At 53.0% G+C, this 23075-nt stretch overlaps 1 protein-coding gene across 30 annotated transcripts in view; it reads right to left on the bottom strand.

The window, feature by feature from the left end:
* SMUG1 (single-strand-selective monofunctional uracil-DNA glycosylase 1) overlaps positions 1 to 18743 on the bottom strand; it is a 36742-nt gene extending 17999 nt beyond the window's left edge. For 19 of the 30 annotated variants that reach the window (XR_011496909.1, XR_011496911.1, XR_011496910.1 and 16 more), the window contains exons 1-4: positions 12461 to 12574; positions 9709 to 9864; positions 7666 to 7967; positions 6535 to 6654 (exon numbers count right to left, since the gene is read on the bottom strand). Coding sequence is in view for 5 of the 30 variants with exons in the window: in XM_070494285.1 (XP_070350386.1) it covers positions 6127 to 6654; positions 7666 to 7956 (819 nt within the window). In the remaining 25 variants the exon portion in view is untranslated. Of the gene's footprint in view, positions 1 to 3980; positions 6655 to 7665; positions 7968 to 9009; positions 9167 to 9697; positions 9865 to 12460; positions 12575 to 17870; positions 17936 to 18636 lie in introns of those variants that run through there. The other 11 variants (XR_011496903.1, XR_011496897.1, XM_070494285.1 and 8 more) reach the window with 11 other exon arrangements.
* Positions 18744 to 23075: the final 4332 nt, after the last annotated feature.

The raw sequence follows: 23075 nt of genomic DNA on the forward strand, positions 1-23075 counted from the left end.
GTCATCAGACGAGGTTCTGAGAGGCAACAGTCATCAAGTTCCTTAAAACTGAACAAAGAAACAAACAAAACGGAACCCAAATCACAACAGGTAGGCTAGAGGGTAGACACCAGGAAGGCCTTCCTAAGAAGACAGAAAGTTCGTGATCCCGAGGGGTGAGGCTGGGTGTCCGTGGGAAGCTGGCCTTCTCCCCTGTCAACTGCAGTGGGAGACCTCTTTCTGCAGCCTGCACTGGGAGTTAGCACCGTCAAGATAGATGGAAGGACAGAATGACCTGCTGAGGCCTGTCTCCCACACACTCCAAACCAGCAGACAGGAAATTGCTGGCCTGAAATGATCAGGGTCAAGCTGCTTCAATTAATGAAAATGGAAATGGCAACCCGGCTTGGCACAGGCCACCATGGAGGACTGTTCTGGGCTCTCAGCCACCCCCTTTGCGAACCAGGCCTAGAGGCTGCCGTCAGGCTGACATCCTTGAGCGGAAGGTAGGGGCAGAAGAATGGGCAAGGAGGCGTGCAGGAAAACTACTGCAGTTTTGTTTGTTTTGTTTTTGACAGAATGAGGAACAAAACAGGGAGCGAGAGAAAAAGGGAGAGAAATTTTTCCCAAATACATTATAATTCAACCTTGACTGGTAAGCTTGGGCTGGGGCCAGGCTGGCATTAAGGCCTCTGAAGAAGAAAGCAATTCAGCTTCCCCCAAAGCAATTTATTTCTGCATCACTTGATGGTCATAGCTGGGAAGTTTATCCATGTGTCTAACCTCAATGCTGCATGCTCCAGTTGAAATTATTTCCTTCTTTGGAGCATTAGGAAAAAATAGACAATAAGCTTACATTCTCCTACACAAGACCATCTGAGGAGTCAAGACTTAGTCTGGTCTGGGCCACAATCTCTGTTCCCTCCCTCCCTTCCACTTGTCTTCTCTGCCCAGCTCTGCCCAGGCTGTTTCTGCTCTTTTCTGCTCCAGCACCTGGACACCCCCTGACACAACCTGCTGTGGTTTTCCGTCCCAGAGGCTCACAGAACAAGAGATCAAAGAGGAAGCCCCACTTCCCATCCCCCATAGAGCCACGCCCAACCCTTGGTTCCCGCCATTCCTGGCTCCAAGCCCCTCCCCTCAGCCTGTGTCCTATCCCCTTGCCGTTGGGGTTGAGAAATCTTTGGCGATAACTGTCACTGTGGTCTCTTTTTTCGAAAAGCCACTCCATCGGAGGCAGCAAGATTGAGCAAGTGTCGAGAGAAGAACTCTCCGCTCAAGTCCTCTCCACACTTCCCACCTACACTCTGAGGGCTAATCGCCTCCTCGGTCAATGTGCCCAGAACGCTGTGTTTAGAACTTGTTCACAACACATTTTCCCTTTGATTTGTACTATAATTATATGCGTGTATCTCCTGGCACCAGACAGTGAGCAACAATGAGGGCAAAGAATCATCTAATTCACCTCTGTCACTCCCCACAGTGACAGCACACAGCTGACACCAGTAAACATTTGTTGACTTGAGAAAGGTAGGTGAAGGACCACATAGTGGTCGAACTCAAGACCCAATCTTCCTTTAAGCCACCCCGTTTCAGCACAGAGAAAATAAAAGAGTAGGAAGAGTCTCCTTCCTCCCCAACATACTCCATCCGTGTCTCAGAAGCACCCCACCCCAAGGACAGCCTTGGTGTCTTACCGAGTGTGTGAGAGTGTGTGTGTGCATGCCCAGGCATCAGGGTGGGACCGGGAAGCCTTCATCACTCCTCTGGACCAGAACTTGAGTCACCACCCCTGGGCAAAAGCAGCACACGCCAGGGACACCCATGTTACTGGATGGGCACCTTGGGGTAGATCTCCAAAACCTGGCTCATGCATCACTCGCACATTCATCCTGAACCCCCACTCTGTGCCAGGTGTGGGGCTACACACTGGGGAAAGGAAGTGACGAGACCCCTCCTTGCCTTCAAGGCACTCAGTGCCGTGCTGCCTTGACCTGGCTGCACATCCTGGCTCAAAGAGATCCTGTAAAAATAGACACCAGGCTGCCGTTCCAACCTCCCAAATCAAAATCTCTTCTCGTGGAGCTGGGATGCTTGCCTTTTTTAAAACCTCCACGGGTGACTTCTGATTCACAGCAGGGTTGTAAGCCACTGATGTCTAGATCAGTGCTGTCCAACAGAACTTTCCGCAGTGAGGGAAATGCTCCAAATCTGCACCATCCAGTCAGTAGCCACTAGCCAGGGGTGGCTACTGAGCACTTGACATATGGCTAGTAACTGAGGAATTAAATTTATTTTACTTAAGTTTAATTAATTTACATTTAAGTGGCTACTATATTGGACTGCAAAATTCTAGAAGATCCCAAATCCTTTCAGTTCAGTTAGAATCCCTCTCACAATATTGTTTTGTAGCGACTGAAGTCTCCGTTCCCTTTGACTCGGGAAATGGTGAGCCTCTTCTCCCCAAGGACGCTCTTACTGGCACTGAAGAACCTGCTCTAGAATGGGGGCGGGGGCAGTCTGGCGGGATTTCGTCCTGTCAGCTAGCTAACCCACCACACCAGCCTCCATCCCGACCCCTAGACTGGAGAAAAGGCACTCCTGAGGACCCTATTCTGTGAGAGGCTGACATTGGTGGGGGACAGAAAAAGCAGTGACATGACTTCAGGTGCCTGTTATGGACTGAATTGTGCCCCCTCAAATTCATATGTTGACGCTTTAACCCCCATTGTGACTGTATTTGGAGACGGCCTTTAAAGAGGTAATTAAGGTTAAGTGAGGTCATAAAGCTGGGCCCCTAATCCAGTATGATCAGGGTCCTCATAAGAGAGAGATACCAGGGAGGGGTGCCCACAGAGAAAAGGCCATGGGGCAACCACGAGAAGGCAGCCATCTGCAAGCTCAGGACAGGCCTCAGAGGAAACGAACCCTGCTGACATCTGCATCTGGGACTTCCGGCCTCCAGAAGTGTGACAATAAATTTGTCATTTAAGCCACCCAGTCTGTGGTATTTTTGTTATGGCAGCCCTAGCAGACTAATGCAGTGTCCTTGGGAAAATGCAGGCCCAGGACCCTAATCAGCCTCTCCCTGACAAGATGCACCCAAGAATTGAGCACAAGAGCCCCCCTAGAAGCCAGACCCAGCAGTGACTCTGCCACACCTCTGCCTTCAAGTCATCACCCTGGTCACTACTGTTCAAGCGCCTTTATGCACTGCCCAGCTCCAGCCCCACCCTCTCATGACTCTCACCCAATTCTAGGCTTTCACCCACCTCTGCTACCTGCCAGGACATCTGCCCCATACGCCAGTCCCCTCCCTTCCCATTCCTGACCCATGGCACTGCTCCGCCTCCTGTACAGCCTGCCCCTTCATCCCCATCTGGGCGTTTCAAATGTGTGTGTTCTATGCATCTCACTTCCCCACTGGACTTTAAATTCTCAAAGATTAGTTTAGCATTCCAGACCCTTCACAAGCTGGCCCACTCCCTCTCCAGCTTTTTCTCCCAATTGGGCCAAGTCAACTCTAATCTACTCACCACCCCTTGAACATAACAATGCTCTTCTGTAGGATCTCCAAAACTTTCCCAGTCCCTAAGGCCACCTGAAATGCCACCTCCTCCAGAGAGCTTTCCCTGACTACTTCAGCTAAATACATAAGGGAACAACGGCTTCTCTCTCTGTGCAATTATTCCACAGGGCCTAATCCAGGGCTCTGCAATGTGGGGCACTGACTAGCAGTGACAGCAGAAAGAGAGGAAAGGAGTCTGAGGCATGTGGGGGTGCAAAACTGTCAGCAATTCTGATGCTAACGACCTGGAGTTAGCACATACTCCACAGGTTTCAGGGCATAATCGCCAACAAGACTGCCCTCACTTCAGATGCCAGTGGCAAGTACAGGGGTCCCCTGCACTTCTGACCTACTGGTTACAAATCTGGAGGTTCCCATGATCCCCTTAGGTTCAATAATTTGCTAGGATGACTCACGGCACTCAAAAAAGCACTCTACTTACAATTAGTTTTATTATAAAGTTTACAAATCAGGAGCAGCCACATGAAGAGACACACAGGGTGAGGTCTGGGAGGACCCCAAACACAGCTTCCATGTCTTTTCTCCGTGCAGTCAGGAGACATCATCCTCCTGACGCATCCATGTGTTCACCAACCAGGAAGTCCACCAAAGCCTCAGTGTCCAGAATTTTTATTAGGGCTTCATTGTGTAGGCATAATTGATTGAAATCATTGACCATGTGGTGGAACTCAATCTCCAGCCCCCCTACCCTCCCTAGAGGTAAAGCTGATATCACCTGGCTCAAAGTCCCAACCTTCTAACCACATGGTTGGTCTCACTGGCATGGTCAGCCCTCAGCCTGAGTCAAATATTAGCATAAATTCAGGCATGGTCTGAGGGGCCCACCAGTGGTAACAAAGATCCTTCTATCACTTGGGAAACTCCAAGGACTTAAGAGTCTCCCTCCCAGGAACCAAGGACAAAGGCCTGTCAAATTCTTTATTATGGGGCCAGCCCTGAGGCCGAGTGGTTAACTTCACACACTCCACTTCGGTGGCCCAGGGTTTCACTGGTTTGGATCCTGGGCACAGACATGGCACCGCTCATCAAGCCACGTTGAGGCGGCATCTCACATAGCAGAACTAGAAGAGCCTACAACTAGAATATACAACTATGTACTGAGGGGCTTTGGGGAGAAGAAGAAGAAGAAAAAAGATTGGCAACAGATGTTAGCTCAAGTGCCAATCTGTTAAAAAAAAATCTTTATTATACACTTTGGCTGGAGGAGGGGGATACTTGTACTAAAAATCTTAATTTTGAAAGCTGGAGATCACCTGTCCCAAGAGATAGAGCTCGACCGTGTGTTCCTCAGGAAGGTGGTCTCAGGACCTGCTCTGCTCCCAACTCGAAGCACTCTCCTGGCCCCTACCAAAGGGGCCCGCCAACCAGTCATGCAGCAGACAGAAGAGACGAGTTAGCTGGAGATCCCAGGCTCCCATCCACCCACCCCTGCTCCCCGCAGTGTCCCCAAACTGCGGGACAGGCCTCTAACGGAGACCCTGCAGCTTTGGTAAGGCAACTGGTCTGTTTACATCAACGCCCTCAGCTACCCAAGAGAACCCTTTGCAAACAGTGAAGAGGTAAGAGAGAGGAACATCTAAACGACCACCTTCCATCCCTGACATGCAGGAGGGGAAAGGACCAAGACAAAGGGTTTAGGAGCTTTTAATGCTTAAGACTGAAAAATCATAAGCTGGGTTTTTCATAAAGTCATTGGTCCACTGCTGGCAAGGCTAGAATCTGCCCCTCGCCTGGCCAAGGAGGAGGCCCAGACCCCCCAGCAGGGTCTTCAGGGTGGAGGGGCTTCCTTTGTAGTGCAGTGACTCCCCAGCCCGGAGGCAAGAGGTGTAACGAGTACCCCTGTGCCAGGCACTATGCAAGGCACTCTCAAGGGTTGTCTCAGTTAACCCTCACACCAACCCCATGGGGAGGGATCCCTATTTTAGAGATGAGGGTCCTAAGGCTTGGAGAGGTTAATCAACTGGTCCCAAGTCATAAAGTTCACAAGTCTCAAAGCTGGGATGAAAATCCCAGTCTTCGGGCCTTTCCCACTCTGCCACACTGAATTCTTTCTCCCTCTGATCCAGCCTCAGTCTCTCATAAGAAGTTCACTCTTACCATCCTTGCCCCATGCTTTGTCCTGGTCCCTGTGAGGAAAGGGGTCAGCTGAAGCAACCTGTTCTATGAGGACAGGTGGGGATCCTGGCAGGATCTTTTCTCTAAAACAGCAAATATGACCTCAGAAGTCACTGTGTGGGTGACTCTCAGCTGAAGAGAGACTCCCAAGGAAACAGTGAGGTAGAGCAGTTTGCAGGTGCTGACTCTCTGTGGAGCTAGGTACCACAGAGCCAAAGAGGCAATGCTCAAAGGAAGGTGACGAAAGCAGGGATCAGAGGGCAAGCAGGAGCAGTGTCAAGACTGCCCGAGCGGGTCGGAAGACAGCTCCAATGATCAAAGAACGCGGTTCCCGGGAAGCGGGGAGCTGAGGATGACCTTGTTGCTTGTCCAGGAGGCGTGTAGATCTGCGTGCCCAAGAATGACGTGGGGCCTTGACTGTGTCCTATGTGCCCCAGGGGCACTCATTTTGTTAGCAGTGGCAGCAGCCCCAACTCATTCAGTCTCTCCTTGGCCACCGTCTCCCAGCCCCTGTTGGCCTGTGGGCTACGAGGTGAGGGGTGCAGGAGCCCCTCCACCTGGACCTCGGGCATCAGGCCTGCCAGAGCCCGTCGTGCCCGCTGCTCAGCCACCCGCCCCACTCCCACCACCAGCCGCACCCCCAGCAGCTGCACCTGCCGGCAGAGGGCCGTGTCACAGACCCCAAGAAGCTGTTCTCGCTGCTTGGCAGGCAGCTCAGCAGGGGTGAGGTTGCGCCCACTGGGAGCCAGGAAGAGCAGAGGACACAGATTGTGGACAAAGCAGTGACGGAAGAAGGCCTCAGGCTGTCCACAGAGGTTCCGGAAAAAGCCCCAGAATCGGGCACCGCTCACCTCTGACTGTGGACACTCCAGTCCCAGCACTGGTCGCTTAGGGTGCTCTTGGGGAGGGGTTAGCACAGGGCCCCCAATGCCCAACCAGTCCCGCACGACATTCACTTCCCCAAAGGGCACCTGTGGGGAAGGAGAGAGACATGAGGACTTCACACTGGAGACCCGATGCCTGGGCTCTAGACCCCTTTCCACCTTCCAGGAGGATCTAGCCTGCAGACACACACACACACACCCACCACCACCAAAGGCCTGAGACAAGGATTCCTGGCCCTGTGGTTTGATCCTGTCCGTCTCTCCAATTTTTCATTGTGGACTTTGGTCCAGAAGAATCTATTTGCCTCTACCCCACTAGCCTTTGGGACCACATACAGGAAGTACATAGGGATATCTGGCCCTACCCAGGGCGTGATGGGTAGTACCGGGAACAAACAGATGGTCTGACACAGAAAGGGAGCCAGGGTCAGAGGAGGCACAAGGACAGGGCTGACCACTGCTCTCTGGGTGTCCTCTCAGCCCCAAGCTTCAGGCTGTCATTTCCATCGATCATCATTGATCACCCTTCATCCCCCAGTTGAGGTCAATAAAAGCAATTGAGCCTCCTGCCCTGCAGCCTCTTCCCCTCCCCCACCTGCCGAGCAGCCCAACTGAGGGGCAGTCACTCACAGCGAGGTCTGAAAGGAAAGCAAGTAGGTCCTGGAACCTGGCTCTGCTCCAAACCACTCCTCAGCTAAGAAACAGAACCCAGGATGCCTGAACGCCTGGCATCTCTTCCAGACCCACCCCTGTCAAGCAGTCTCCCCTGAGGACATGGTAGCCCTGGTCCCTCTCCTGACCCCAACCACACTCTAGGGAGAGGGGAGATCCGGCAAGGTAAGGATGAGGCTGGCGGAAGACAGGGCTCTCAGAGGCAATTAGTGGACAGCTCACAGGGGAAACGGAACTACCATTAATGTGCTGGGTTAACTACGGCAGTGAGGCCAGGAGACTGTCTGAGAACACAGGAGCCAGTGTGTGTGTTGGGAGGGGATGGGGGCTGCAGCCATGCACATGCTCCTCCTCCACAGCACACGCAGGCAAGCATCCACCTTGGGGCCTCCCACCCCACCCGCCAGGAGAAGCCAAGCCCTTTACCCCAGTCTGGGCCATGCCAAAAGGTCCGGGGTTCATGCCCAGGAAGAGCACTTCCTTAGGACCCTGGCAGTAGCGGGTCACGTAGTTGCGATGTGGCTCCCACGCATACTCCACGGGATTGTAGATGATGCCCACAGGCTCTGAAAACTGCAGTTGGCTCAGCTCAGCATTAAGCCGAAGCTCCTCCTCCAGGAAGCCCTCAGCCAAGCTTCGAGGGCAGGGCTGGGGCTCCATCAGGCCACCTGCAGGCTCATGGAGGGGCCCCAGCAGGAAGGCCTGGGGCACAGCCATGTCACTGTCACCTGGAAAAGAGATGGACAGTAGCCCCATCAGTCCTCAGCCCTAGAGTGGGAGGGATCCAGGCTGGCCAGGGCCCCTAGTACTATTTCTTGAGCTCAAAAGAGACTGTGTCAGTCATCCCCCAACCTCCACGCAGGACTGAGCTCATCTCAGTTCTTGGTAACGAAGGGCCTGTCCTCTCCCCGCTTCAAATATCCTTCCTCTTCCTCTATCACCTGCTGAGAATAGCCCATAACCAGCAACCATCCCCCACTTTCCATCAGGCACAGGTCTTGAGTCACGAGTTCCTAGGCCATGCCAAGCACATGGTAGGCTCTCAATAAATATTTACGGGCGGCAAACTCTCAGCACCTTTACATCATCCCTAATAAAACGAGCCAAGCCAGGATGGCCCGTGTCCTGGAAACGGATGCTGAGGAATGAGAGGCAGGTGCACAGCCACAGCCCAGAGACTAATTAGAGGGCTAATTACAACAGCTTCCAGGTGGCGAGCAACGGCTCTGTGCCAGATACACCTCATTGAGCCTCGAAACAACCCCAGGAGGTGGGGATTATTGCTCCCATGTTACAGGTGAGAAGACTGAGGCTTAGCAAGATCGAGCCACTGGCCCAGAGTCACGCAGTTAGCATGTAATGTAGCTGGGATTTGAACCCAAACTATGTGACTCAAGGCTGTGCTCTTAACCACCCAAACCATCTTGCCTGGGAGACTTCGATCAGCCCCCTGCTAATTCTAAAACCCCAGCCCAGCTTCTTGCCCACATTCAAAAATCCTCAGTAGGGAGCCGGCCCGGTGGTGTAGTGGTTAAGTTTACACACTCCGCTGTGGCAGCCCGGGGTTTGCAGGTTCGGATCCTGGGCATGGATCTACAGACCACTCATTAAACCATGCTGTGGCCGTATCCCATACACAAAATAGAGGAAGATGGGCAAAGATGTTAGCCCAGGGACAATCTTCCTCAAGGAAAAAGAGGAAGATTGGCAACGGATGTAGCTCAGGACCAATCCTCCTCACCAAAAGAAAAAAACAACAAAAAAACCCACCTCAGTGGTGAGTGAGATGACCACCAGACACAGAAAAGACTCTTACAGGGCCGGCCCGGTGGCACAGTGGTTAAGTTTGCACGTTCCGCTTCTCGGCGGCCCGGGGTTCACTGGTTCGGATCCCAGGTGCAGACATGGCACCACTTGGCACACCATGCTGTGGTAGGCGTCCCACATAGAAAGTAGAGGAAGATGGGCATGGATGTTAGCTCAGGGCCAGGCTTCCTCAGCAAAAAGAGGAGGACTGGCAGTAGTTAGCTCAGGGCTAATCTTCCTCAAAAAAAAAAAAGAAAAAAGAAAAGAGAAGACTCTTACAAGCTGTGTAACCATGGTCAGAGCCTCAGGTTTCCTCAACCAAATACAGATCTTCCTCGACTTAGGACAGGGTTATGTCCTGATAAGTCCATTGTGCGCCTGACTTAACCACTAGGCCACGGGGCTGGCCGCCCTCCTAAGTTGAAAATATCGTAAGTGGAAAACGCATTTAATACACCTAACCTACCAAACATAGCTTAGCCCAGCTTACTTTACACGTGCTCAGAACACTTACATCAGCCTACACTTGGGCGAAATCATCTAACGTAAAGTCTATTTTATCATAAAGTGGTGAATATCTCATGTAATTTACTGACTACTGTACTGACAGTGAAACAATGGTTGGATGGGTCCAGAAGGGTTGTAGGCGTACCGGTTGTTTACCTTCATGATCAGGTGGCTGGCTGGGAGCTGCAGATCGCTGCTGCTGCCCAGCGTCACAGGCGTATCCTACCTCACATCGCTAGCCCAGGAAAAGATCAAAATGCGATGTACTGGATCTACTGAATGCCTATCGCTTTTGCACCATCCATCGTAAAGCTGAAAAATCATAAGTCGAACCATCATAAGTCAGGGACCATCTATACTAAGAATAATATCCACTTCGTAAGATTGATATAAAGGATGGAAAGAAATGTTATGTGTAAGTGAGGGGGGGAGAACAAAAGAGGGGAAGGGGGAAGGGAGGGAGGAAGGAAAAAGGGGAAGACAAAGAGGGAAGTAAGGGGAGGAGGCGGGGGGCAGAGGGAGCACTCCAGTGACCTCTGTCACCTGCAAAGGCCGTTCCTTCCAGTCTTCCTTCTCACCACTCCCATGCAAACCCAGTGTTCCAGCCTGATCATTCCACTCACACTTTCAAAATGCCTTTCCTACCCCAACTTCCGAAACTTGGCACATGCCATTTCTACAAACCCAAAGCAAAGTTACTCCTCAAGTCAACCAGGACAGACTCCCCAGCCGCTCCACACATCCAAATCGTACCCATCCTTCAAGATGCAGCTCAAACCGCTCCTTTGGTAATGCCTTCCCTCCTCAGGACACTGCACATTTGCCACAGCTCCTCAACCCCATCCCACACGAGTAGGTCTAGTGAGGCCTGGGAATCAGGATTTTAAACAAGTTTCCCCATGTGATTCTGATGGTTGGTGAAGGCTAAGAACCATCGCGTCACCATGGTTAGTGGCTTCTTCATGAATTCACACCTTGCCTGCCCAACTAGATTTGAGCAGATCAGAGGCCAGGCCCTGTTCGATTTCCCTCCATATCTCCAAGGTCCCAGCTCTTGTTAGTCAACAAACACCTGCTCAGCTCTGTCCATTCCCTTCTTTTTCAATCCTGTTTAAAACTACCTTCTACCAAGGAGCCCTTCCTGATGGACTCCTCTCCATTTCTTTTTTTTTTCCCCTAAGATTTTATTTTTCCTTTTTTCTCTCCAAAGCCCTCCGGCACATAGTTGTATATTTTTAGCTGTGGGTCCTTCCAGTTGAGGCATGTGGGATGCCGCCTCAGCATGGCCTGACCAGCGGTGCCATGTCCATGCCCAGGATCCAAACTGGTGAAACCCTGGGCCGCCGAAGTGGAGCACGCGAACCCAACCACTCGGGCACGGGACCTGCCCCCTCCTCTCCAGTTCTATACCCTGAGTTCACTCAAGGCTCAGCTGCCCACTTTGCACTCTGCCTGATTCCTTCTGAGGGCTTGTCAGGCTCTGGGCATGTTTCCATCACGTCTAGGCCGCCCCCACAGGGCAAGGACCATGGTTCTTCTTTCCTCTCAACCCCTTGCCCAGGTCAAGAGTAACCTCTTCCCCCAGGAGGAACTCCGGGCTGACCCAACAGCTCGATCTATCAACCTGTTCTCTGACCCTGGCCTGGGGGAAGTGAGAAAGAAAAAATCAGGGACCAAACTTAAGAACTCCTTCCTCAGACTGATCTCTGAAGCCTTTAACTGATCTGCCCAGGTGGTTATCCAGGGCCCACTGGACTCAAACAAGCTGAGAAGGGAGATGTGCAGAACTCAGATGTTTCAGGAGCCCTTGCTTTGCTTTGCCCAGGCCGTGCCAACATCAGTGGATTGGCTGCTCCAGCTCTGGGATCTCTCTCAAGTCTTAAGTTGGGCCTACATTTGATCATTAGAGACCTATGCTGCAGACAGCAAGGCTGGTGGTACACAAGATGACAAGGCCTTATTTCCAGTGTTCCAGAGTTTCAAAGCCTGACTGCAAGAGCCACAGGTTAGGTGTCAATTGACTCAAAGTCTAATCCTACTTTCATCTCTAAAAAGAATCTCTTAGCAAATCATTTACCTCTCCTCTCTATGAAATGAAAATAACAAATTCCATCCAACCTACAACCAGTTGTTAACTCATTTATTTTTTCTAATATTTATGAGTCTTTTGCGTGACAGGCACTGTGGCAGTCTCTTGGTAAGAAACAAATCCAAAATGAGTAAAAGGTAGGCCAGGCTCAGAGACTACTGTGAGATGACAGAAGGACAACTGTACATATACTGTGATTCGAGCTTTTAATGTCCTGAACAAAACACTATGGGAGCCCAAAGGAGGCACTTGGAAGTCCTACCTAGAGTGACCAAGAGCCAGAAACTCAAGAAATGTAGATACTTTATAAATCACAGTGTCATATTACACTAACTGCAAAGGAAGCAGAGGGTGATCCAGCGATTATGTCTGGCCACCTAGGTTCTCTGACACTAAACCCAGAAGTGAAGAAGGAATCCAGAACACTCCACACCCCTGTCCCTTGGGGGCACTCCAGGGATCCACAGGGACAATCAGCAAATCCTTAAACGAAGAATAAATAATACACTGCGAATAACAATAACAGCGCGTGGACTCAGAGACCACTACATCCCTCCTCCTGGTTCCGAGGGGGCCGAGGACTAAGGCTCCCTAAGAAACCGCGCCCGCCCGCGGGCTCCGCCCGACGGGAAAGCCGCGTCCTCGCAAGACTCCAGGGCAGTTCCGTGGGCTCGGCTCTCCTGCGCGAGAGAGAGTCCCAGACCGAGCGAGCGGCCCCAAAACACCGGCATTCCAGCTCCCGGCCTGCTGCCGCCCCGGACCCCCGAGGGCCCTCAGCTTGCCCCGGAGCCCCAGGCCTCCAGCCCCCTACTGCCTCACCTGGTCCAGGTCCGCGTGCGGTTTCCGGTTTCTTATCCCACCCACCCCTGGCGCGGAGGACAGTGGGAATCGTAGTCTACTTTGTTTAGGGAAGGAGATTGGCGTAGCCGAGGCCACTTCCGCCGGAAATGCTCAAATCCCCGGAAGGCGAGCCAAATGAGCACTAAGTGATGCTGGGGGTTGTAGTTTATTGTTTACATCGGGGTAAATTGAGAAGTCTTGGGACGAGAGGCCAGGCTCTGTGAGGACCTCGAAGATGCTGGGTTCTAGCTCTAAAGGTCATCACCCTTTCAAAATTTCATTCACAACACTTTTCCCAAAGTGATTGCTAATCAGGGAGCTTCAGCCATCCCCAATCTCTCACCCACCTGAGGGTATTAACAATGGCTGGAGCCTATTTCTGGCCCTCCTGCTGCCCCTGGTATAAGAGACTTCTCCTTTGCAGCCCTGGAAGGGCTGTATATAGAACATCCACGGAGGCACTTCTGGCATCTCCTAACAACTCTTCACTAATGGCTTTGAGACTCATACATCTCTGATTACTGTCCAAACCCCTGTCTCCACAGCTTTACCATTTGACTTCTCTCCCTTCTCTGCCTTGCTTTCTGCCCAGCCCTGTACTCTCCCATCCCCTCAAATACTCTGCCCAGGAGCCTTTCCTGACCATCCTAATCCCATGGCTGCACCTAACAGTCTGTTCCCTCCCTCTTCCTCATCCCAGTACCAATGTCCAAAGCTGTCCACTCCTAGTTTTGTTCTTGTCCTCTGTCTAGGTCTGTTTCTATGTCCTGGCTATAATATATTCGTTAGACTGGAAACCCCCCTAAGGCCAGTTATCTTCTGGCTTCTCCCACCCTCTGCACACCTCAGCACAGCCATGACTCAGATAAGAGAAAAGCAAGGTCTCCCTGCAGGTGGTAAGGAAGGAGACCAATGAACCCCAGAACAGGGAGAGGTGAGAGAACAAGGATGCTACCCTATCCCCAAGCCTCCCATGCTCTCCTACCAACAGACAAAAACTTCATGGGGGCAGCAGGAGCTTCAGGGAACTATGAACAGTGACCTTCTGACACCAAAGGTGAGAAACTACCTCCACCCTTCCAAGACTTTGGAAACTGAATTAATCATCCACCTCACAATGTCCATTCTTTCTTGAGGTTTAATTTGTGCCAGATTTTCTCCCTCTCTGTGTCTTTGCCTCTCTCTGCTTGTGTGAATGTATCTCTATCCCTAATCTCTTGTGGAACTTTCTCTCTGTGTCTCTGTCTCCCTCTGTGTACATCTATCTCCATGTCTCTGCTTCTTCCTCTGGAATGACTGAAATAAGAGTGTCCTGAGCTTCTAGAACCGACTCCCACCTCAGGCTCCTCTCTCTCCGTGGATCTATTCATTTGTGTGTCTCGGAACAAAAATTAGAGAGGAGGTGAAACCACACTGTGGTGTCATCTCATCGTTAAGACTTCTAGGAGCCTCACCATCCCTTGGACAGCCCTCCTGCCCACCCCACGCCTCCCCGCTTGCTTGCCAAGCACTTCCAGTTTATCATCATGGCAGCCCCTCCACACTCCAAGTCGGCTTCTGGCAAGGCAGTAAGGAGTGAAATGACTGACACGCAAGCAGAGATCCCCCAGGACCCCTAGCCCCAATTTCAACTTCCTGGAGGAGTTGAATAACTATTTCTGTAACTGTAAGCCCATTCGCCCCAGGGAGCCCAGAGATAGGGAATGCAGACATAGGAAGAAACCGAGTCTTGGGCAACCCACAGTAAGTCACTGTAGCTGACCCACAGGGGCCTGGGGCCTCCTCTCTGTCTGGTCCATGCTACCCCTCTCCACCTGGGGAGTCCCCCTCAGGGAAGATGGAGATGAGGAGCTCTCCTGAAGTGGGAGTGCTTAGAAACAGACACCCATAGACTTTCAAGAAATAGAGCCCGAGAAATGAAACTTGGGCTGGGGTGGGGCCGTCCCTCCCTGCCTCGTCCATGTCTTAGTCTCCTGGCCCTCTGGGAAGGCTCCGAGGGGCTGGCTGGCTGTGATTTATGGAGAGAACTTGTGGGGCAGCAGCAGAAGTGGACCCAGGCTGTGGCCTGGACAGAGCCTAGGAATGGGTCACTTTCTAGGGGCCAGGCAGGCCTGGGCCAGGGCCCTCTGCCACCCACCAGCCTGCTCCTGGGGCCAGAGCCAGGCGGGAAGGGGTTAACCTGCTGGCTTGTTTTCCTTTGGTTTCCGGGGGCTGCCGGGGCTGTATTGGGCCACGAGCGACATCTATCGGCCTCTGGAGGTCGTAACTCTGACTCTCAGCTTGGGCTTTTAGGTGGATCTTTCAGCCCTTCCCCTGCCTCCAGAGTTAGGGAAGGGGAACTGTCTAGCTGCAGAGCTCCAGCGCAGAAAATAGATACCGGGGATTGGAGAAGGCAAGGGCCATGTTTCCCCTCCCCAGGTAATAGGTGTCACCCTTGTCAGCTCCCACCTCTAGGGAACCCCAAAGGGCTTCTGGTGTTTGACCTTCAGTGTAGCCATGTCCCCCAGCTCCACGCCACTGGGCGTTGCCCTCTCTCAGTCAGCATCATAAGCATTAACAGGGCATTGGAGAGGAGATGCGACATAGCAGAGGCCTGTAGAATGTGGGCTCTGGACTCAGCTGCCTGAATTTGAATCCCAGCTCCACTACTTACCAGTGGTGACCTTTGGGCAAGTTACTTAACTTCTCTGTGCCTCAGTTAGCTCAGCTGTAAAATGGGATAATCATTGTAATCCATGTCTTCTTTTGTGATAATTAAATGACTTAATTACTTAAGGTGCTTAGCACGGTGCCCAGCACAGAATTGGTGCTCTGTAAGGTTAGTTATTGTTATGACCATGTGCTAGGGTGTCAGGCAGATGCTAGTCCGAGGACCCAAGATTCAGGCCATAGAGCTATATCAGACCCATAACACAGAGGACAAGATTGGGCAACTCATCCATGGAGATTTACATGAAGGCAGGCACCCATGTGGGCTAGGTTTGGGGCTAGGTTGAGGCCTGCAAGGAAAGTACTTTTCAGGCCCCTAAGATCAGCAGGAGAGGGGATGAGGGGGTCAGAGAAAGAAAGAACTTGAGGTAGATGTAGGAAGGAAAGGCATTAAGGAAAAGGCATTAACAGGCCCTTAGAAGGCCCTGGATTTAGGGAAGTGGAGAGGGGTCCCTGGTGTGTGGGGTGAGCAAGGGCCACTGCACCCCACGGACAAGCCCTCCTTGGTACAGGCACAAAAGTCTCAAGGTTTGACCAGGCTCCCCAAGCCTCCATAGAGAGATCATATCGCAGCTCCATCCCCACTCCTTGGGGACTTAACCCGCAATGTCTTCCCCCAGCCTGGTGGAGTGGGGACACACAATGGAGAAAGCAATCTGCAGGTCCTTCAGGTCCCACTCCCTCCTCCCTCCAGAACTGGACAACCACAGAGTGAGGCTGTGAATTCATCTATTTGTTTCCTAACGGGTTCAACCATCTTTTTGCCTCTGTGTCTTCAGTATCTCTGCCTTCATCTACCTTCCTGGGAAATGGGTACATAGGATTCTTCTCCAAGGGGTGAGAGTAGGGGGCAGAATGACACCCTATCAGTTAAGTCAGAAATGCACAGCCAGTGGAGTCCCTGGTCCAGCCTCCCCACCTCGGTCCCCAGGCAGCACAGACCAGCTTTATGGATTGATGGCCACTTAACTGGAAGCTGGTGACAGCTTCCAAGTCTCTCCAGCTCAGGTGTTCTCCCTCTCCTGGGGCCTGGACGCCTGGGTCCCCAGGAGAGGAGCAGGGACAGGCCGCATGGGCTGATTTGCATCGCTTACTTGGGAAGCAATTATCGGAGGAGCTGTCAGCTCAGCGCAGCTCTCTCCTCGCTAATCGGATTTCAGCAGAGCCCGGGGCTGGGGGGGGCTGAGTAATTTGGCTTGATGCAGTGGTGGGAGATGTCGGGCCAGGAGGCTGGACAATCTGTCTGAGTGGTGTTAGAGTTGTCCAGAGCAATTATCCTGAGGGGACCACCCAGACTTCAGCCAGCCAGCCAAGGGGACTGGACTGCTCCCCAAGTCCTGCAGTGGGAGGACAGAGGTTACACTTTTGGCAGAGCAAGAGGAACATCTCCCACAGGTTGAACTGAATTAAGCAACTGAGAAGAGGAGTCAAGAGGAGTCTGGAAGAGGGGCCAAGTAGCCAGGTAGGAAGGGGACCCAAGAACCCCAGCTTCCAGCCTACCCAACCCCACCCCGCCCTGCTCTGCCCTCTCCCCACCACCCCCAGTGAACCAGCAACAGAGCAGAGACTTGACGGGCTGAGGATGAGTCTTCCCAGCCCTGCTCCTCCCGCGGCAGTGCTCCCAGACCGCACTTTCCCTGCCCCTGTCTCTGGCTCTGTCACTTGCCTTCTTTTGTCCCTGCAGCCCTCTTGAAACTGTCCCCTCCTTCCTACCCACGCTGTCTCTCCCCAAGTTTTTCTGCAGACTGCTGACCAGTCGCCCTGCCCCTGTCCTCCACCCCACACCTCTCAGGACTGTGATAAGGATGACACCACAATAACTAACCTTGACTGAGTGCTCCTTCGACAGCAGCCACCGCCCCAAGTACTTTATGTGGATGCTCCCATCTAATCCTCACACTGACACTGTGGGTGACAGACTGTATCCCCATTTACTGATGAGGACACTGCTGCTGACCGAACTTCCTGAAGGAGGGACCACCTCTGAGCTTTGCATCCTGAGCTACACGGCAGCCCTGGTGCATGGTGGTGTACCAGAAATGTCTGTTCACTGAATCAATGACCGAATGAATGATTTACCCTATTTTCTCCTGCCGGCGGGCCTCCAGGTAACACGCACACCCCTGCCGTGGCCTCCCAGCCCTCTCATTTCCTGACCCCCACTTAGCATCCCAGCGTGACCTCCCTCACTCCTCCCCACACACTCTTGGCTCCAACACATCGGAGAGCTCCACTTACCCTCCTCTCCTGCCTTTGCACAACAGCCCATCTTGTCCCCCTCATCTAGAACATTCTTCCCTCCCATCTTTAGCACTGAACACATTCTACCCACTCCCCTAGGCCTGTGTCAAATGCCACCTCCCCTTGGAAGCACTCCCTGGCCCTCCCTTTGCTTGTACCTCCCTGGCGCCCCTTGTCACCAACTGTTCAGGGTTTCACTTATGGCTAGATGCCATATAGCCTCTGCTAGACTGTGCGCTTTGAGAGGTCAACACTCAGTCCTCTCTCTCCTGAGCACAGGCCCACTGCCTTATACCTATTAGGTGCTCAACAAATACTTGTCGAAAACATGAGTATCTGCTCTCTATCTTGGTTTACCTCATTCAGAGAAGCTTTCGTGGTGGGTTGAAAGGAACACTGGCCTCTCAGGGCAACTTGGAGTTGGGGGTCTGGCACTTACCAGTGGTGTGACCTTAGGAAGATCATGACCTCTCTGGACCTTGGCCTGATCATTTCATCCTTCACCTGGAAGATACGCTGACAATGCTTACCTTGGAGGATATAGGATGCGTCCCCATCTGACCTGCTCAGGGTCTGCCCCCGAAGCTGTGGTGATCTGTCTGTCTCTCTCCATCTTTCTGCCTCGCTGCCAAGCCTCTGCCTCTTCCACCCCATCAGTTCAGGCACGTAGCTCAGGAGTCCTGCCACTCAGTTCCCTCACTGTCACTCAGGCATGTCATTTTTCCAGAAGCTACCATTCGCGAGAAGGGGTGGCCTTGCCCTTTCCCTGGGAGCCCAGAGGACCAGCCCCACCTTGGCTCCCTCACCCTCTTAGCAAGTGAGACCTTGAGTTCTTCCTCTAAAAATATTAATAATAAAGAAACAACGCATTGGACATGCAACCAGATGCAAATTGGCCCCAATTCTCAATCCAAAATAGAGAATGCCTGAGCTGTGGACCCAGAGAATCCTTGCTCGTTTGCATGTCATTTGCATTATATTTACATGTGATCAATTTCATGTTCAAATGCCCAGTCCTCCCTCCGCAGTTTTTCTCCCCCAGGGTCCCCCGAGGGAGTGGCTGCCCCTCTTCCCCTAGCCCCTGCCCCACCCCTCCTCATCCTCATCCTTCTTCCTGCCAGGGTCCCCAGCCCGCCCCCCTACTTCCTCCCCTACCGGCAAGGACCCACTTGCCCAACACCCAGAATAGATTCCTGGGGTCTTACCCCTTAGTTCAGGAGGGGCATCCCTTCCTGCCCCCTCCCGCCCCGAGCCCAGCGGCCGCAGCAGACAGCAAGCGCGCCTCTCAGCAAATCCCAGCCCCATTCAGCGTGGTGATTAATGGCGCTGCCCTCCCCATGAACCTGCCTTTAATACTGAGGAAGTTATGAAACCGCTATACATCAGCAGCTCCGGCCCCACTGCCCCCGCCCGCCTCCTCCTCTCCTCCACCCCCCACCCTCCAGCTCCCTCTTCAAAATCTCATTTGGGCTCCTGCCGCCTGGGCCCACCCCTCCTCTAGCCTTTGCTGGGGGGAGGGGGGTGTCTGCCCCTGCTGCTGTCCCTGGTGAGGACCCACATCTCATTTTCCCTGCCTCTCTCCCCCCTGCTCCGCCCTCTCTCCCTCCCTGCGCCCCCCCCCCCCCCCCCCGCGGCTGCATCTCCGGACCCATTTAGAATTGCTGACATTTTATCTGCATTACATACATCACTCCGTCCCCAGCAGCCATCTCTCATGGATTGTCGGGGGGCGGGGGCCGGGTGGTCCTGAGCTTAGGAAGATGCTGGGGAAACAGGGTGGAGGTGGGGAGATACACAGCACTTCCTCCACACTCTGTTCCCCTTGGGTTCTCTCCTCAGCCACCTGGGAGGTTGTGCAGGTGGGACCCTCAGGTAGGTGATGGCAGGAGTTGGTATGCTAGTCTCTTCATGCAAGTCCCTGCTGCCTCACAACATCAAAAGACTGTTTCTTAGAAGGTCATGTTGCCCATCTCCTTCCCCTTTCCATGGGGCTCCTCCACAGGATATGATGGAGGTGGTTGTTTAATCTGTTTTAGCTGACTTGTTCTAATATTTCCCACACCGCCCTTTGGGGAAGTCCCTCTGAATGTCTAACCACTGTGCCTCATGCTGCAGTCACTATTTTCTCCTTGCTTTGTCATTAGAAGAATGAAAAGCAGTATTGCCTGTTAAATGAATTAAACTTTTTGTTCCAATGCCTGAGCAATCATAAATACAACCACCCACCCACACTCCTGAGTCTTAGAAACAGGATAGGACGCAGAGGGTGGGGCCACCCTAGAAAGGAGGAAACTGAGACCCAGATTCAGGAGGAGGAAAGGCAAGAACCCATCCGAGACCGAAAGGGAAGGACCTAGGGTCCCAGCAGGCAGTTTTCTCTCCTTAGAGAGATGGACAAGGCAGAGGGCAGCCAGAGATAGAAAGGTCTGGACCAACAGACAGACAGCAGAGGGGGAAAGGGGGAGCGGGGGAACAGGAGAGAGACAGGCGAACAAAGGGACAAACAAACAAAGAGCTAGACAGACAAAGGGACCGTCAGCCAGGGACAAGCAGACGGGCAAGAGGAAGCTGACGGAAGCGCTGGTACGGCATGTCCAGGGCTGGGCACAGGAGATGGGCTCCCTCCGTCTGTCCCTGTCAGTCAGGGGCTCTGCAGGAAGATGTCAATCAGGGTGTCTGGGGCTTCTGCTCACTCAGTCCATTTCTATGCATTTTCCTGGGAATCAGTGTTCCCCTTGGGCCTCTCCACACCCTGTCCCTCACCCTTTAGACTCCCTGTCTGCGCCCCATCCCTGTCACTCCTGTCTAGGCCATATTTCTGACCTGCCCTTCTCTCTCCCTGTCGGGGATGTTCAGACACTTCCTGTGGGCTTTGGGAAGTTCCCACAGGAACCAGGCCAATCCTCCAGGGATGGAAGGCGGGCAAGGGCTCCAGCTCTGGGGGGACAGCTCCCAGGCCTGCAGAAGGGAGAGAGCCATATAGGACTGTGTCCCCGCATCTGGCTGTCTGGCTGGGCTTAGCCAATGAGGCAGGAGGAGCCCCAGCAGGGAAGGTGAAAGAACCCTCTGCCCCAACCCCTCTCCTGTGGCTCAACCTCAGACAAAACAGACCTCAGGCCGTGGGTGTAGGAGGGAGTGGCTGATTTGCATACAGTTTACATCTCATTTGCATGTTCCTGATTCCCAGTCATCCCACAGACGCTGTCCTTCCAATTCCAGGTCTCTCCAGCTCAGTCTGGCCCCTAGGAGGGCTGGGGGCAGAGAGAGGGTTGGTAGGAGCGAGGCTGGGGTTCTCACGCTGGTGCCCCTGAGTCTTTCTCAGGCACCTGCTCCAGCACAAGTCACATTCCTAACCTGCCTAGGGGCCCCACCTCTCCTACCTTAGAGCCAGCCTCTCCACCCCATGGGCCAGCCACACACTGTCCTCCAGACATGCCTTTCACTGTCCAGCCTCTGACCTTTGTCCCCACGTTTCCCCCAGCCTTCCCCACCCGTCTCTGTTTAGCTCAACATTAGCCATCTTTCAAGGCCAGGCGCCAAGCTCTCCTCTTCCATGAAGACTTTCCTGATCACACAGCCCAGAGCAATAATAAAACTACAGTTCTCAATGCTGGAAGGCGCCTCAAGAAACCACCCTGTTTGTCTTACCTGTCTTCAGGTAGATGATGCATCACTGTCCCCATTTTATCGATGAGGCAACTGAGTCCAGGATCAGTTAGGTAAGTTTCCCAGCGCAGTATAGACAGTAAGTAGGGAGGAAGGGACTCTTCTCAATGTCCCCCATCCCACTCTCTCTTTGTCATTCGTTTGGCCAAGAGCAAAGCCCTATTCTGGACCCCTCTTATCTGGCCAGTGAGCTAACCATTAGATATTGTTGCTTAACTGGATTCTTCTGGATTGGGATTTTAGTCTCCCGAAGTTCCCTGGGCTCCAGTCATACACAACCACTGGCAGTTTCCTGAATTCTCCTTACCCTTTCTTAGCAACATGTCTTCGCCCACGGTGGTCCCTCTGCCAGGTCGGCATTTCTCCCCACCCTCTCATGAAGGAGGAAAACTCCAGCTCATCCCTCAAAACCTAGCTCAACTATCACCTCCTCTGAGAAGCCTTCCCTGAAGTCCTTTGGCAGCTCCCTGGCACCACATTTAAGCCTCCTGGGCAGCTCTTGTGACCCTGCTGCTGACAGCAAAGCCTCCCTCCCTAACCAGGAGTCCTTCAAGGGCAGGGATCACCATGTCCTGCTCAGCTCTTTCCCCAGAGCACACATTGTTTAATGGGACCAGATTTCATTACCACCTTCCTTCCCCATCCCAGGTGCACGGAACAGAAGCATCAGTTGGGGAAGTCAAGAAGAAAGACCAAGAAGTTGGTGCAGCATGCAAGAGAAGCCCCAGGAGATGATCCAGGGGTGCTGGGGGTGCATTTCTTGGTTTTCTAAATAATCCCTTTCACCTGACTTAATGCTGAATGAATGAATGAGTGAATAGAGAGAGAAAGGTGGAGGAACAGAAGGATAGAGCTTCAGGGAGAGAAAGAAGAAAAGGAGAACAAAAAAGGAAGAGAAAAGGTGGGGTGTGGGGCAGATGGGAGCAGAGTCAGAGGAAAGAATCAGAGAAGGGCATCAAGGACAGAGGGAGGGAGGAAGCAGAGAGGGAGGGGAAGGAGGGAGCCCAAACTTTCCTTCCTCGCACGCCCAGCAGAGACCCTGGCCTCAGCCTCAGTTCCCTCCTGCCCCCACTTTCCTGTCTGGGAAACGGGCACGTCACCCCCACTCCAAGAACAAGGGAGGCTGGGGATGGGGTGGAGGGTGGAAGCACCTGCCTGCTGTATACCCTGAGGCCCTGCCACTCACATGATCTCACGAAGCTCGCCTGAGACGGGAGATTATCATTCCCACCCCACAGATGTAGGGACTGAGGCTGAGAGGCAGGTCATTTGCCTCCATGAAGTGGGGTCTGGCTCCAGAACCCTACTCTCCCCGAAACCCCAGGGCCCTCTCAGCCGTGAAGACAGGCAAGAGAGAGGCAGACGACATTTCATGTCCCACTTGGAAAGTCAAGGTGCGGAGGACAGAGGGGGGCCACTCCGCCACACCCCGTGGAGGACAGTTAAGTTGTGGTGTCATCTCCCACTCCAGAAAGGCCCCCCTGCATGGACTCAGTCTTCACCTAGTATGTTGATGATGCTCAATCTAAGAATCTGAAGACCTAACAGGGGCTCTGAAGACACATTTGAGTGGATGCAGAAAACCGGCTCTGCCGTTTCATCCTTCCTCTGCCAATGCTCCCCAGCCAGGGGAGGGAGTGGCTCAGGTGTTTTCCTTTGAAAGACCCCACAGAGATCCCCCCCCATCCCCAAAGCCCAAGGATGCAGCAACATCCATGGTTCTCTGAGGCTCAGCGATGCACAGTGGCAAGTAAGTGTACCCAGCTCTCCTCTCTAACTCACACTAGGGAAGTATAGGTGGGGCCTCTGGACCACTGAAGACTCTCCCCACCCCCACAGAACCAGCACCTCACCCCAGGTGAACAGGCAACTCCCCTGTGTTCAGCCTCCCTCAGATACCAAACCCAGTGGCTCATGCTCTGCTCTATCTGGAAGTCCCCTCTAATGTCTAGCTTAAGTCTTTCCCGCTGCTGCCTGT

This window comes from Equus asinus, chromosome 22, assembly GCF_041296235.1.
Source record: "Equus asinus isolate D_3611 breed Donkey chromosome 22, EquAss-T2T_v2, whole genome shotgun sequence".
NCBI lineage: Eukaryota > Metazoa > Chordata > Mammalia > Perissodactyla > Equidae > Equus > Equus asinus.